This window comes from Phalacrocorax carbo, chromosome 1 (genome assembly GCF_963921805.1).
Source record: "Phalacrocorax carbo chromosome 1, bPhaCar2.1, whole genome shotgun sequence".
Lineage (NCBI taxonomy): Eukaryota > Metazoa > Chordata > Aves > Suliformes > Phalacrocoracidae > Phalacrocorax > Phalacrocorax carbo.
Window position 1 is genome coordinate 53,547,564 of NC_087513.1, and position 15,448 is coordinate 53,563,011.

The 15,448-nt window shown below is 43.5% G+C and overlaps 1 protein-coding gene across 1 annotated transcript in view; it reads left to right on the plus strand.

The window, feature by feature from the left end:
- Positions 1-15,448, plus strand: part of UTP20 (UTP20 small subunit processome component) — a 66,006-nt gene that overhangs the window by 36,688 nt on the left and 13,870 nt on the right. The window contains exons 31-48 of the mRNA XM_064451942.1: positions 977-1,121; positions 1,506-1,593; positions 2,942-3,085; positions 3,722-3,772; positions 3,864-4,016; positions 4,563-4,718; positions 5,116-5,256; positions 6,206-6,343; positions 7,621-7,760; positions 8,280-8,359; positions 9,203-9,492; positions 9,972-10,111; positions 10,590-10,746; positions 11,556-11,654; positions 12,247-12,414; positions 13,143-13,309; positions 14,256-14,397; positions 14,689-14,805. Coding sequence (XP_064308012.1) covers positions 977-1,121; positions 1,506-1,593; positions 2,942-3,085; positions 3,722-3,772; positions 3,864-4,016; positions 4,563-4,718; positions 5,116-5,256; positions 6,206-6,343; positions 7,621-7,760; positions 8,280-8,359; positions 9,203-9,492; positions 9,972-10,111; positions 10,590-10,746; positions 11,556-11,654; positions 12,247-12,414; positions 13,143-13,309; positions 14,256-14,397; positions 14,689-14,805 — 2,516 coding nt within the window. The remainder of the gene's footprint in view (positions 1-976; positions 1,122-1,505; positions 1,594-2,941; positions 3,086-3,721; positions 3,773-3,863; positions 4,017-4,562; positions 4,719-5,115; positions 5,257-6,205; positions 6,344-7,620; positions 7,761-8,279; positions 8,360-9,202; positions 9,493-9,971; positions 10,112-10,589; positions 10,747-11,555; positions 11,655-12,246; positions 12,415-13,142; positions 13,310-14,255; positions 14,398-14,688; positions 14,806-15,448) is intronic.

Sequence of the window (15,448 nt, forward strand, 5' to 3'; positions counted from 1 at the left end):
ATGCCCACATAAGAGTCGTGAGAGGCCCATTGGGTGCTTTGGATGGAGGTGTTAGATTATGTTGAGGTTGTCTTTGCACTGGCTTAGAATACTGGGGAAGGAGACCTCCCAGTCGAGGTGGAAAAGTCAACGTACAAATCTGTCTCGGCACGCTCAAGAGCTGTAAAGTTCTGATTGTCTCATGACTGGTGAGGTCCACATTTGAGTGTCAAGGTTCTGAGCATGGAGAAATTCCTTACAGAGATGGAAAATATTTGTGTTGTCTACCTGTTTTGTCTATGAAGCTTTAAAGAATAACTTCAAGAACTGCATTGCTGACTTAACTCTGAGCCTAATATCAAGTTTTATATAAAAGCCCACTCCCCATATGCACACGATCATGTATCACTGATATTCAGTCTCTGCTCTCTGACAGGAAAGACCTGCCATTGATTCTTTTCATATCTTTGAGTGGTAATAGACAGGAAGGGTGGTGTGCTGTGTTTGATGCTGTGGAGTCATCTTTCATCTGTATCACTCAGAGGTAGTGGAGAGGAGAGCACTTATTGCTGTGCCTGTGTTATGACAGCTTTGATTTGCACAAGAAGTCAGTGGTAGAATAAAGAAAACTGCATCTCCAGCCATTTTAGGAGACAGTTACTACCTTTGAGGAACCTCCTTGGAACCTTTTGAAAAGCCCACACTTACCAGGACTGCTATGGAAATCTGTGAGGAGAGCTTTTATTCTCTGTGTGTGCTATGTTTGGTGCCACTTCAGACGCATTAGACTTGGTCTCAGCAAGTGCTGGTGCATGTTCCCAGCAGCTGGCTGCCCTACACGTTCATAGCTCCCATTGATTTTTTTTTTTTTTTTTCCTCCTTCCACTGATGAAACCTCCTTTGTCTGTGTCTCTCCCTTCATTTGTGTAAGATTAGATCTCCCTTCTGTGGCTTGCAGCATAGAGTTGGATGTTGCTAACTGTTGTATCCCTTACAGAGACCCTCAGCCTAGGTTGCCGCTTGGTTCTGCCTCATGTTCCTGCCATACTTCAGTACTTCAGCAAAACAATGTTAAATGTGGAGAAGGTGAAAAAGAAGAAGTATAGAGCTCAAGTCAGCAAAGAGCTGAGCATACTTTCCAAGTAAGTGATTCTTTAGAGCTCAAAACAGTTAAAAAGTTGGAAGGAGGGAGGCTTTTCATAATAGGTTGCAAATTAAAAAACATATCTTATTGACCTTGCAAGTTGCTGGTGACTGGACGAAAAGTTTTCAGAAATTGATTCTAGCTGTTGCTGTTGCTGGTACTCAAAACCAATGCCTCTTGGGGGTAGGAAACTGCCTGCAGTCGTGTGGAACTGAATACTCGGGCTGATACCATGATTTTGGTGGGTGCACTCTATTAGCCTGGGTACAGATGGATGGGCTGACAAAGCACTGTGATACGGCACTGGTGCTGAGTTGTTCTTTGCTCTATACTGGTGATTGAATTGATATAAAGTAGTAAATTACCTTGTCTCGTTGTGCAGGATCAGCAAATTCATACAAGAAAGGAGTCAGAATTCAGTGCTTGTGAGCCTCCTCCTCCCGTTCCTTTATCAGAGTAACATGGAACAGGTAGGTAGAAATTACTTCCCATCCCCATTTAACATATATTTTTATTTTAATAAAGCAGATTTGTTTAAGATGCAGTTAAAAGTCTTAGTGATTACATGCTGTTTCTCCTGATTAGCATGAAATCAAGTCTTCATATCTTTGTAGTCTGCTCAGTATGCTGTGTTGACGTGTACAGGTCACTGGATGCTTTGCAGGGATGCCAGTGCCCAGGCTGACTCTGTTCCCCCTTTTCATGGGGAAGGTCTGCAGAAGTGTTTATGCAGTCTTTACTTCCTTTGCTGCTGTAGTCAGTCCACCAAATTCCTTGTAATGCTTGAAATAAATGCTTCTCTTCACTGTAGATTTTATGCACCCCAAATCCAAAGCCACAGCATCTGGACAGCAATATAAATACATATGGTTGGCTATGTAGTACATGCTGTGTAATGGGCAGTGCTGTGTTGGTCTGCAGGATGAAAGGCAAACATTATACAGTACTATTAACGTGCTCCCATATCTCTTGCTTCCATTCTGTTCTCCTTCCACTCTTAACAAATCCATCTGTGGGCACAGAACTGAAACTTCCCCTAAAAGACTGAATTCCTTAGGCATGCAAAGCAGTTGAAGGAAGCAGAGCTCTCCATGGCTTAGGCTTTAGTAAACTGTTAAATAAATCAAGCACTGAGAATATTGGTAGACTGTTTTGTCTGGGTTTCCCTCACCGCCAAACCTTGTTTTCAGAAATATAGTCCCATCTACAGTGAATTAATGTATTGATTATTCAGCTTGATTGCCTGAGTCCTTGGATCAAGGCTTGGGTCTTGTTTTTCTTAAAAGACATGCAGTAGCTCAATGAGAGATTTTAGGTTTGCAGAAAGAACTGCTAGGCAGCAACCTGTAGCTTCTGCTTTGCAAGTGGTCATTTAATTGTTCACAGAGGAATCTTGGTTTTTAAATCTCTGAATCATTAGTGGACCATGTATGACTTCCATTCAGGGAGATCTTACAAGTATACAGTGCTGTTAATGTTCATATCATAGGTTAAAGAAAGACTACTTTTTAAAGCTTTATTAATTCTCCTGACCCTTGAGTCATTTGAGGAAAGACACAAAAAAGAAGTCTTAATCGTGATAGCACTCTTCTCTAACGCTGTGCTTCTGTCTAATTGAAAGGTTTGGAAGTGCTTCTGAGAGACTTGATGATTGCATCGAGTGTGTCCTCCTAATTCTTTGTTCTCATTCAGGATCTGTGATCTGAACAAAATGCAGCAAAGTGGTTAAGTTCACTCTGTGTCTTGAAGTATTTCCCAAGGAAATTAAATAATCTCTTAAGGTTTCAGTATTTATTGACAGTTATCTGTCTCTTTCAGGGTACAGAGATTGACATTCTGGAGACAGTGCAGAACTTGCTGAGGCATTGCTCAAACCCTACAAACTTTCTCAAACCACTGGCAAAGCTTTTTTCTGTCATCCAGAACAAACTGTCTCGGCATAAGTTGTGCTTGGTATTTCAGGTATTGCATTTCTACATGTCTTTCTGTGCTTTTTTTTACTTGTTCTAAGAGATCAAGAACAAAATAAATAGCCATATTTATCTTTGTTGTACATGAGCTTGAAAACCTTTTTAATCTACATCATCTATTAAGGGAAGGTAACAGAATTGTATATGATAGAAATGAATGAGCTGCAGGAAGATCTGTAAAAGTTTTGGCTTACAGCCTGGTTGATGTGAGCATCATCAGGGTTCCTTTGTGTAAGGGAAGCCAAATAAAGCACACTTCATCCGTAACAAGTCTGGTATCTTTGTGAAATAAGAATGAATTTCAGAGTCCTGAAGATGTGTTTTATTTGTATTCTTCTCTCACAGGTTTATAGCAGTCAGACTATTTTGTACTTCTTTGAAATGACTTATGTAACTTTATTTTTTCAGCAGGAAAACCCAGGAACCACTGAGTGTAGATATTTAGAAACTTAGGAACTTAAACACACACATCTTCCAACTTACAGAAGAATGGCTCTTATTAAGCTTCTAAAAGGAGAAAGAGTGCTCTTGCTTGCTTTATTTTTTGTCTCAAGTTGTAAAGTCTTGAGTTCTCGAAATTTTTAACAACTATAACAGTTAAACTATTTTCTTTTATGTTTCTCTTTAGACTTTATCTGATTTGGACAGTGAATTGACGTATATTACTGATGTTGTTAAGGTATGCACAGTTTCTTTGCTCACTTGTTTCCCCAACATTGTATTGTCATGTTTCTGGCCATTTTCATGAATGACTTGTTGTTCTCTCTTAGCTGAACGCCTTTGATCAACGACACCTCGATGATATCGACTTTGATGTACGTCTGTCAGCATTCCAGTCAATCACAGCCCACATCAAGGAAATGCAAACAGTGGATATTGACTTCCTCATCCCCGTTTTGCACAACTGCTTCTATACCATCCAGGTTGGCTGAATGTTCCTTCTCTTGCTCTGTGCACCATGTGTCCATGATGAATCTAACTGCCAAATTATTTCCGTTGGTTGTTTTTTGACACTGCAAACCGTTCAGAGAGCATGTTTGAGTCTTCTTACAAACACCTGTTTTTAAGTTTTGTCCACTTGCCTTTTCGTCTGTGTGTCCAGAAGGGCCAATACAGTGCAGCAAGAAGGCTCACCCAAGCGCAGTGCACTTTTCTGTCAGTAAGCCCTGGAACTGTTCTGTCAATTTGTACTGTATAAAAGGCATATCACAGTCCCGAAAGGCTGCTTTTCTTTTTGTTGCAGCATGTTCTGGTTGTGTGGGCCTGCTGGTAAGTTTAAAAGGATTTTTCCTGATTGGAAGGGTGGGCGTTAATTCAGCACTAGAACTTTTGCAGGAAGGGTCTCAAGAGTTGCTGGGTCTCTACAGGCCTTGTTATGTTGTGTCCAGTGGTACTGTTCAGCCCGATCTTTTGGAGAGAAAAAGGAGTCGTATCTAGACTAACGTGGTTCAATTTCTTCATCCATTCAGCTAGGGGATATGGCTCTTAGTGACAACGCAAGCCTTTGCTTGACCAGTTTTATCCGCCGACTGGCAGAAATCGACCACACGGAAGATGACTACAAGGAGCTAATCCAGCACACTCTCCTGGAGTCTGTAAGAAGAGGGCTGAAAAGTAAGACTGAGGTAAGGCAGTGCTATCTGACTGCTCATCTCCAGTTGTCCTCAGGACACCAGGGTGTGTGAGACATTTTATGGATGAATTCTCAGATTCCCTTGCTGTGATAAGTGCAAGTACCCACTGTAAACTTCCCTTCATTTGAAATCTTATGAAAATCTGAAAAGTTACAGAACTCAGCTGTCTTGTGTTTCTTTGCCATTGTTCAGCTTTTCTTAGTTGTTGCTCATTCTTTGGAGGGGAAACTTGAACTAATGTACAGTCTGAAATATAGGTATATTTGCTGTTACCAAAGCGTAGGACTTGCTGGCCTGAAACACCTGTAACTGACAGCACTGCTGTTCTGAGGAATGAGTAGCAACCTCTCTGAGGGGGTACTTAACAGTCACTGCTTGCTGTTTGCAGAGCATCCAGCAGGACTACACGTCATTGCTTTCCTGCCTCATTCAAACATTCCCAGCAAATCCTGAATTCCGGGATTTGGTCCAGTTGACCAACTGCCATGATCCTGACATGGACTTCTTTGAGAACATGAAACACATGCAGGTAAAAGGTGACAGGCATTCCCTAGTGCCTCTCTTCCCCTGCCAAAGCAAAAGCATTTTACTGTGGGGTAATGTTTTCCAAAGCATCTATGTACTCTCTTTACAGAGAAATTGGGTTTTGGTTTGATTTTTGGTTTGTTTGGTTTTGGGTTTTTTTTCTTTTTAAAAAAGGTGGGGAGGGGGATATGGTCATCATCACATCCGTGAATGCAAATCATATTTCTGTCTAGACGTTTCTTGGTTCTGTGATTTAGCAGCACCGTGCTTTCCCTCTTCCTAATTTAGCTAAGAGAATTGCTTTCCTTTTTTAAGTGATTGTTCATGATCTTGAGCAGGCACCTCCACATTACAACCTGTGTGTGACCCAGCCCACAGTCAGCAACAGTGTCCCGAGGAGCCCTCTGACATAGGCAGGAAATGCATCTTTCTGGTTTTAATAGCCTGTTCTGTGCTACCCTCTGTCTGGAGGCTCTGCACCTCTTTTTCATTCACAGGCCTTTGTAATGGAAATGTTGCAAAGCCTGGTCTCCTGGTTTTACTTGCAGAATGAAAATACAGCATTTCTCCTGCTTTCAGAGGTGCAATCAGAGAGAGCCTTTGCTACACCTATAGTTATACATAGAGTCTAAATTTTTTTCCTTGTAATTTTATCAGGCCTTCTCATCTTGTATCAGTTGCCTCCCTTGTCCAATACTTGAAGATGGTACAGTCTTACGATTGTGAATTCACAGTGAAATATCCCATTGCGTTGGAATATTTATTGAGGCAAAAGGCTAGTGAAAGCCCACAGACTGAAGGAAAAGGGCATAGCGTGTCATTGGGAAATGACCGTAATATGTTTATGTCATTACTTAACTGAGGCATTTTCAGAACTGCTGAATGTATGTGCTCCCTCATGCTAGTTGTGGCTCAATGGCCACCTCATTCATTGTCTGTCATGTTTGGCTCAGATCCACAGGAGGGCACGAGCTCTGAGGAAACTGGCTAAGCAGCTCACTGAAGAAAAGCTTGTGCTGTCTTCCAAATCCCTGCAGAACTACATCATGCCTTATGCTACTACGGCCATTTTTAATGAAAAAATGCTTAAGGTAGGCTTTTAAATTGAATGCGTCCATTTTGAATATTTCACCTTGCTTGTATACCCTTCTCCTTAAAAGATTAACCACTTTAAAAGACTGATAGGTTTGTGGAGCAAGTGTTCCCCTTTCAGGCAAGAGCTTCTTTTGGTGGCAAAAAGAGGGTTTGGAACGTGCAGATGCAGTCTGGGCCCAGTTCTATATCTGCTAAACCTGTCCTGTTTTTCGAAGATGGATGTCTCTATTATTTGGGGTTTGCTGGTTTTGGTTTTTTTAATGTTGTGGGGGTTTTTTGTTTTGTTTTACTTGAGGTTATATTTGTTTGCAGTTTTTGTAATCAGGTTGTTATTTTTTCCCCTCTGCCTCCAAACCTCTCTCTTCCTGTTCAGTTATGAAGTTAGTCACTCTTTGGCAACAGAATGCGTGTGGCAGGGAACATAGGCTGTACCTAGTAATTGAGGTGGGAATAAATACTGTTTTCTCTGGAGTTACAGGGGAACTGCAGGGATCAGCTGAAAACCTCTGAAATCGCTGGTAGCTTTGTAATCGAAGTTTGAAGGGTGACATTTTGTTAGTCGCTTTCCATACGTTTTATTGAAAACATAGGCAGTGAAATTACTTGTAATGTCAGTGTGGATAGACGTTCTACTTGCGGCTTGGAAAAGCAAGGCTTCACGCTTCCATACAGTTCCCTGCACATGATCAGGAGAACAGCAGAGCTGCTTATGTCAGACCAAGCAAGTGTCTAATTTGGTTACTGTCAGAAATATTCTTCTGGAGCTGAAACAATTAGAGCTTAGGCACAGGACCCAGCACCTGCAGCCATAGAGACTGTGCCCACCAGTAGAGTGACTGCAGTCGCTCTTTGACCAATGGAAGGTGAAATGTGTTGATTGAAACCTTGGTGAAGAAACAAACACATTTTATTTCACATCAGAAATGGGGTAACGATGTTTATTTGCATGGCCCAGTAATGTGCCATGTGTCTGTTGTTAGATATCTTGGCTGATTTTAGTTCTTCGCACAAGCGAGCCCATAGATTTAGTTATGTGAGAAAAGTTAAATGTGTGCAGAAATATTTGGAGGAAGTGGGTCTGGAGATCGGCTTGGTGAGCAGTGATTTTATTTTCTACCTGGTGACTGGGAGGAGATCTAAAAGAGCTGAATACCAAGCATCCCCACTTGACAGACATGACTACTTATGCCTGTTGTTGCTTTGAGTAAAGTACGCTTTAGACACACGTTCAGCGTGAATGTTAACAGCAACTGAATTTATATCTTTTGGGCAGCATGAAAATATGGTAACAGCCTCAGTTGAAGTTGTTGGAGCTGTCTGCCGACATCTCTCGTGGTCAGCGTACTTGTACCATTTAAAGCATTTCATCCATGTTCTGCAAACAGGACAGATCAGCCCAAAGCTGGGAGTCAGGTAGGTACTGCGAGTGATGCTACTCTATGTTTCTCCTAAGGCAAAATGCAGTGTCTTTAGGAGCATCACGTGGATTTTAGCCTCTTCCGTGGGATGAGAGGTTGCCCACTTTGAGGTGGGCTTGTGCAAGTGAAAGTAGGTGTGGCCTTGCAGTTCGATGTGACTGAGCAATGAAGGATTAACAGGTCATTGTTTCCTCACGCTGTGTCTGAATGCATGCCAGCATTAGCAGCTTCTGCTCCGATCAGGCTGTCCCTGCTCCTGGGACCACCTCCATTGCTCCAGTATCACTGTCTGTGAGGTTTCACGGTGAGCTAGGTCACTGAATGCATCTAGCTGAAAAGCAACCGATTTTTATTTCCTGGGTTGTTATTTCAGGATAAACCTCCTTAAGCTGCACTGTCACTAAGTCTGAAATTTTTTTAAAAAGCTCTTTTAAGGTTTTTCTGTTGTGTTGGTCTATGCAGCTTCTCCTTTTTGGGTGGAGAGCTGATCTCTCTTTGTGTTTTCCTTCTGCAGCTTGTTAGAGACAGTGCTGGAAGCCTTTCACTTTGACCACAAAACACTTGAAAAGCAGCTTATGACCATTGAGACCCAAGGTGAGCTTTCTGGTCCTGATTGTAGAAACACTATGTCTAATTGCTCAAGGTGCAGCTAGTTGAAATTTTGTAGTTTACTCTTGAGGTCATCTACTCCCAGCTTTTTAAATTTTTAAAACATACATGTTGGAAAGCTGGTTTTGACTTACCTCCTCAGACTGTCCTCCTGTGTGTTGACACAGTGAGGAGAGGTGGGGGAACCATCTCCATGTTACCTCTCCATCCCAGGCTTCCATAAGTCAAAACAGCCCAGGCTGGGTTTATGCAAATCTAGGGGGTTCTCCAACGTGCACCCACCTATGTGGCTGCTACCACATCTGAGTGTTTTTGTTCTTGGTGGCAACTTCTTTCGTTGTTATCTGCAGCCTAACCAGGGTGCTCTATGTCCTGGCTTTGCTTCCCCCGCTCTTTCATGGTAAGCAATATCTTTAGCTTCTCTGCCATAGTAGTTACCTACGTTGTAGCCTTTGGGATATTCTGAGGAAGGAGGAGGATATATCGCAGCTACGCTTGTCAGTACCTCTTGCCTTATGAAATTCTCAAACATAAGTGAATAGCACTTCTCTAAGGTTCAAGCGCATTGACTTTTGCTAAGCTGTCTATGGAGTTCAGCGGAAGAGCAGCCTAGTCTTTGCGTTAAGCCTAGCCCTGAGGGGTGATTATTGGAAACTAGCATGCCAGAGCTTCTCTACCCAGTAAATCAACTCTGATAATTAGTGATTGTTTGCTGTTGCTGATGATAGGAGCTTTTGTCCAGATCAAAGCCATCACTAGAGTCCCTTTTAAGGGCTCAGTTTTTGTGGCCTCCTATATTTACCTGTGCTTTTGACAATTACTTGACAGAAGCTACTGCGATGGAACTTGAGCCAGTGGTGGAGGGTGAAGAAGCTATGGATCTGGAGCAGAGTGAAGGGGAAGAGGAGGTAGTTGAGGAAAAGAAAGGGGAGAATCTCCCTGAGGAGCCAGCAAAACCCGAGCAAGCAGCTGACACGTCTGAAGATGCTGAGCAAGTGACCAAACCTGTTTCTTTCTTACCCCGAAATAAAGAGGAGCTGGAGTGTCTGATCAAACACATTCAAGATACAGTTACAGTCAACATCTTGCCTAAATTGCACAGGTGTATTGTTGCAAAGGTGAGGAGTTGGCATTGGAAAGGTGTTTTGCAGGCCTGTTCTGCTACTGTAAAGGTTGGGGTGCTACTTCAGAGAGCCCAGTGGAAATGCAGCACACAAAAAAATATAGGTGCAATTGGAGAGAGATCACCTGAAAGCACAAAAGGGGCTTCATCGCCTTTATGTCATGGAGATTACTGGCAGACCCTCTGGTCAGTGTGGGTCTTCCCTGCTGAGAACTGGCTCGAACCGCACAAGTGAAATGATTCACTGTGTGTGGCCTGCTGAAAAGTGCTCAGCTATTTGCTAGGTCCCAACTTAGCTTCAGTTTTGGAAACACAGGTATTCATCTCACCGGTCCTTTAGCTGTCTGGGTTTTTCCTGTAGTCAGCAGAGGACAGCAACTTGCCTTGGTGGCCTTTTCCAGGGTTTGTTGAGAAAAAAGCAGGATTTGTTTATATATATTAAAAGTGCATTGTGTCTTGCTCTGTCTTAAAAAGGTTAAAAGAGATGAAGAACACAAGCTTGTGAAATCCAACGTTGTGAATGATGACGAGGTAGTTCGTATTCCATTAGCTTTTGCAATGGTCAGAATGATGCAGTGTCTTCCCCAAGAAGTGATGGAAGCCAACCTGCCAAGGTAAATCCTGTCAGAGCTTCTTAACTGCTGTTCATTGTGCTGGAAATGAGTACAGGCACCTTTCTCAAGCTGTGGTTATGTACAAGGTTAAATCCAAGAGGGGCATCCTAACAGTCCTTAAATACTTTTTTTGGAAACTCATTTTCCTAGTAACATTCCTCTCTGTCAGCATTTGACTTCTGTAAGCTAAGTTTGAAAGGAGCTTGGTAAATCCTTAAATAAGAGCAGAGCTGTGAAGCAGGGTACAGAGGCAGGGATGGCAGAGTTGTGGAGAGAATAGCGTACAGAAAAAAAGGACAACCTATAAAATGTCTTGAAGGACAGTAGGTGTGTGTATGACTAGAAAGCCTTTCTGTGAGGTTGGCTTTGATTTGAGCTCTGGTTGTAAAACAGCCCTGAAAAGCAGACTCTTTAGCTAGCAGTGCAATTAGTTTTGCGCTGTTTAGGGGTGAACTAAGCTGTCTATCTCCATTTCCAGTATCCTGCTGAAAGTCTGCACGTTTCTGAGGAACAGATTTCAGGAAATCCGGGAGATTGCCCGTAACACCCTCACTAAAATCATGGAAGTGTTGGGAGTACAATATCTTCTGTACATCTTAAAAGAGATGCAGTCCGCTCTCGTCCATGGGTACCAGGTAATGCTGAATATCTGCCTCTTCTGCTCTCTGTAGGTTTTTTTAACGTGTTAGGAGGAGAATCCAACGGGAAGTTGTTACTGAAATTGTTTTGCACCGGTAGAATACCTCAGTATAATGCAACTAAATACCATTGCTAGTGCCTACATCAGTCTTTGTTATGCCAAGTGTCAAATGAGCACCTGTACCCAAAGAACTTAGAGTCTAAGCAGGGAAGAAGAGAGGATGTCTGTCTTCCTAGTGAAGAGTCGAGGTTTGGAGGTGAAGGATGAATTTCTGGTTCAATAAAATTAGTGGGAATCTTTCCAGTAAGTTCATTAGGGCGAAGGATCATCTGAGGTGAGTTGCCGCAGAGAATGCACAGGCAGTACATGGTGATGCTAATTGAAGTCTTGCTTCCTAGATCAAGAGCCAAGGCTCTGACTGTTAATCCAGTCCAGTTCTTCTTTCCACAGTGGTTTGGGTTAAGAATAATTTTCTTTGTGAATTAACACAGTGGAATAGCATGAGCTTCTGGCTGCTTTAACAGTGAAAGCATTGATTAGTACAGCCTAAAATTACCAGTAAGAGCACTGGGGAAAGAGGAGATTCCAGCCCTCCTGCCAGTGTGTGGAGGGACAGGGTGCCTCTTCCCACTTGCTGGTATGTGGATTCTTGGCCTCCCACTGATTTCCCGCCCCCCCTATAATGAGAGCTCAAGTGCAGTGTGTGAGTTGTGATGTCTCTGCTATGGGAGTCTCCCCATCCAGTATTATTAAAGAGGTCTATGCAGGGGGTTGGAAACATGATCTGTTCTCTTTTTTCTGTAGCTCCATGTGCTGACTTTCACTGTGAACCTGTTACTCAAGGGCCTTACTACCAGGCTCAGTGCTGGTGATCTGGACCCCTGCTTAGATATCCTGATTGAGGTAAAAACTATTCAAGATTAAAGGAAAGAGCATCATGAAGTACCTGGGGCGGGCTCTAAGACGAGAAGGCTTTGTGTAGATTGTCTCAGACTTGATGCAAACAGGGCTGATTGTCTGTGAACTGCAAAGAAATGAGACTGTTTTCTACTGACGCATCAGGAGACCCCTTGTGGAGTAGCAAAGTATCTCTGGGGCTGTATCCTGAGCCCTGCATCCTGAGAGGAGGTGGATTTAAGATTAAGATACCTAACTATGCTTCTCTGTACTCTAAATGGCTGAGCAAGTCAATAGGCATCTAGTCAGTCCAGGGAGCCCAGGAGCTCAGCTGGCCATCCAGGTGGAGTATATTTGGATGTCTTGGTCTGACTGCAGTCCCACTCCTTGTATGACGACACCTTAGAGGGGCGTGAGAACAGCTTCTTCATCTGGTGTGCTCAAATTGGCGTGTTTTATGTTGGACAAAGGAAAGGTAGACATGATTTGTGGGAAACCTGGAGGATTGGGTTTTTATTTGTTGAGTGGGGAAAAATAGTGTTATTCTGCTGCTACTTTTCTGCTCCCCTCATTCATTTCTCTTGCCTGATTTCTAAAGATTTTCAACCAAGAGTTGTTTGGGAATGTAGCTGAAGAGAAGGAAGTGAAGGGAATTGTCTCCAAGGTCATGGAAGCACGCAAGAACAAGAGTTATGATTCCTATGAAATTCTTGGAAAGTTCATAGGGAAGGACCAGGTGACGAAACTTATTCTGCCACTGAAAGAGGTAAGAAAAGTCACCCAGAGTCTTCTTAACTCTGACACTCTCAGTTCTGCATGGTCTAAAAGAAACTCTAGAGCGTCCAGGTGGCTGCGATGAGATTTCCTATATAATCCCACTTTGGCTTCCCATTTTTCTCTTGGAAGGCAGCATGCACCCAGCTCATACAATGACACTTTGCTATTGATGTCCAGGGCAAGAAATGGTGTTCTGGGAAGCCTCATCCCGCTACAGAGGAAACATCCCACTATGAGTTCTCCATGCCCTCTCTCTCTGCCAACTCCTGTTAATGCCATTTACTATGAAGCTTTAAAGTCCTGCAAGGCCACTCTGTGGTTTGATATTTCGTGCATGAAGGAAATGTCACCAAAACGGTTCACGCTCTGTCCGTGTGCAATAACTGCCTTTTCAGAGATGTGTGGATTTGGGTTTTTTTTTTTTGAGTACAGTGCAAGCTCACGCAGAAATGGAGCCGTGGTTTGCTCATGAGCTCTGGAGTGTCCTGGTGGTGATAGGTGAACTGGCTTGGAGCCTGAGAAGAGGCTGGAGAGAAAGAGAGGTTATGCTGGAGTGGAGCTGAGGCAATGGGATGCTGTTCATGTAGAGAGCTAGGGACTTAAGGCAGCGGGTGATGAGGGAGGAATTGCTCTCACTTTTCCCATCTGTTCTGAATACAGATGGCAGATCATCGCTGTCATGTTGCCCTCCTGACTCTCATGGTTGTGCCTCTGCAGGTTCTGGAGAGCACCACAAGCTTGAAGATAGTCCGGAAGGTGCATGAGGCACTGCGTCACATCATGGCAGGGCTGATCTTCAATTCAAACATGAACGCAGAATCCCTCCTCCTCCTCAGTCATGGTCTTATCAGTGAAAACTTGCCTCTGCTCACTGAGAAGGCCAAGTGAGTTCCAAGATGTTATACAGATAGCCTGTTATCAGTCGGGATGTTTGCTTGCAGAAATGGCAGCTCTCAGATCTAACCGATCAAATGTATGAGGGTTTTCTTGCTTTCATTTGCCTTTTATTTTCAATGTAAGTGAATTGTTTGGGCAGTGAGAGGGCAAGGAGAGAAAGCTTGGAAATGGGCGTGAGCACTTGCTGAACTCATGGGACTCTACTTTTGCAAGTGCTCAGGGTCTTCAGTAAGGCTTTTTCACAATCTGGTAAGCTGGTATATGCATTGGGGTATTTGGGTGAAGGGATGAGGGGCAGTGTTTAGAAGCAAGCTACAGACTGCCATGTAAGAGGTGTTTGGGGTCCTGGACATTTTCATGGACTCAGGAACCAGAGAAACTGTGGCCTGTCACTTTATCACTTCAATGCTTGTGCAGAAGTCGGGTAGAACCATCAGGTTTCCTCTCCGTTTGGTGTTGTCACTGCTCAGGGCTGGATCTGAATGTCTTGCATTTCCTACGTTACGTAGGCTGGCTTGGTCCAGAGTCTGACAGCTGTTTGCAGGGCTCTCGTAGCAGTTTTTATAAACCATCAGAAATAGAAGTAAATACCAGTAAATGAAGTGTAGTGAGCAGTGGCAGGAGGTTTATTTGCTTGAAGGACCTGCCAAGGTTCGTCTGTCGAATGAGAAGAAAAAAATGGGGATGTTACGCAAATCAGCACGCATTTGTTGTCATCTTTGTAATAGTGATGTGGCTCTCAAGTCTGAGAGCCTTGTCTGTCATGCTGCTCTCGAGTTTGTTTTGTTTCATTGTGCTCTGGCTGTGATCTGGTTTTGCTTGCTGTGTGGGTAGCAGCTGAGCACAGGCCAGCTCTCTTCACTCCCAACAGCAAGCTTGTTGTGGAGAGGGTTGAAATCTGAATATCCTCCTTTGCTATACATTGCTTTTCAGAAAAAAAGTTGCCCCTCCTCCAGATCCTCGGCTGCAACCAGAGAGCTGCCTGCTGCTCCAGCCCACTCCCACAAGAGGAGGGCAGAAAGCACGTGTCAGCAGCAGGACTAACACATATATCTTGGTTGATTCAGGACTTCGGGTAAGGATCTCCTCAGATGCAAAGCTTTGCAATTAGAATTTTTGTTAAGAGTATCCAGAGGAAGGTATTCTGGATATATTGTGTTGACAATACAGCCACTAGCCTTAACTTTATTTTGCCTGTGGTAACTCAAATGGTGCCTCTTAAAGAGCTATAAAAAGTGCTCAGCCCATTGCAGATATTTGAAAGGGACATGGCATAAATTCTGCTAAACCTGAAACAATGTGGGACCTTGACGTATTTGAGTCCCAGCCTAACTTTGAGATGAATGTCCTGTGTTTTCTACACCAGCTGCTGCACATGAGCCTGAAGAGGTCCAAAGTAAATTCTTCTGAGGAGCATGTTCTGGAAATGTTAGATCCTTTTGTTCAGCTGCTTATAGACTGCCTGAAATCTATGGATGTCAAGGTACAGTTCTGAGCTGGAGTCTGTCTGTTCTGCTGTTCTACTAAGAAGGGTCCTGCTCACAAATAGCATCTTGCAGTTGATCTGCAAGAGGAGGGAAAGCCATCCAGTTTTCAAACCTGATTTCTCAGGTGTGCAGGGTAAGTTGTTCGAGGACATGATATCCCAAGAGGGAGGAGGGATTGTGGCTGATGGAAGACTGAATGCTCTGCCCCTTGTGCTGCAGGTTCAAGTATGGACAAGTTCTCCTGGAACATTTTCATACAAAGACTTTGCAGGGACTCTGAGGAGGTTCATGACGTCCTGTGGCTGCTGGAAGTGGTGTTGGGACAACTGGTTTCTTTTGATCCAACTTGTCTTTATTTCAAGCACCACAGACAGCCTCCTTTTTGGGCAGCTTTGGGTTTGAGTGAGCCTAGGAGGGAATCTGTTAAACCTTGGGTTTCCTGGGAATGGAAAGCACGCCTTATACGCTATCAGATAGTCGGAGCAGGGCTTTCAGGTGACGTGGGTTTTTGGCAGAGCAACTTCTATGCCTTGAAGACACGTCTGCTTCAGAAAGAGTTCCTGCCACCTGCTGAATCAGCACGGTGTTATTGTCTTTACCTAGTAAAATCAAAGTTACAGAATTAGGGAGTGGCAGATA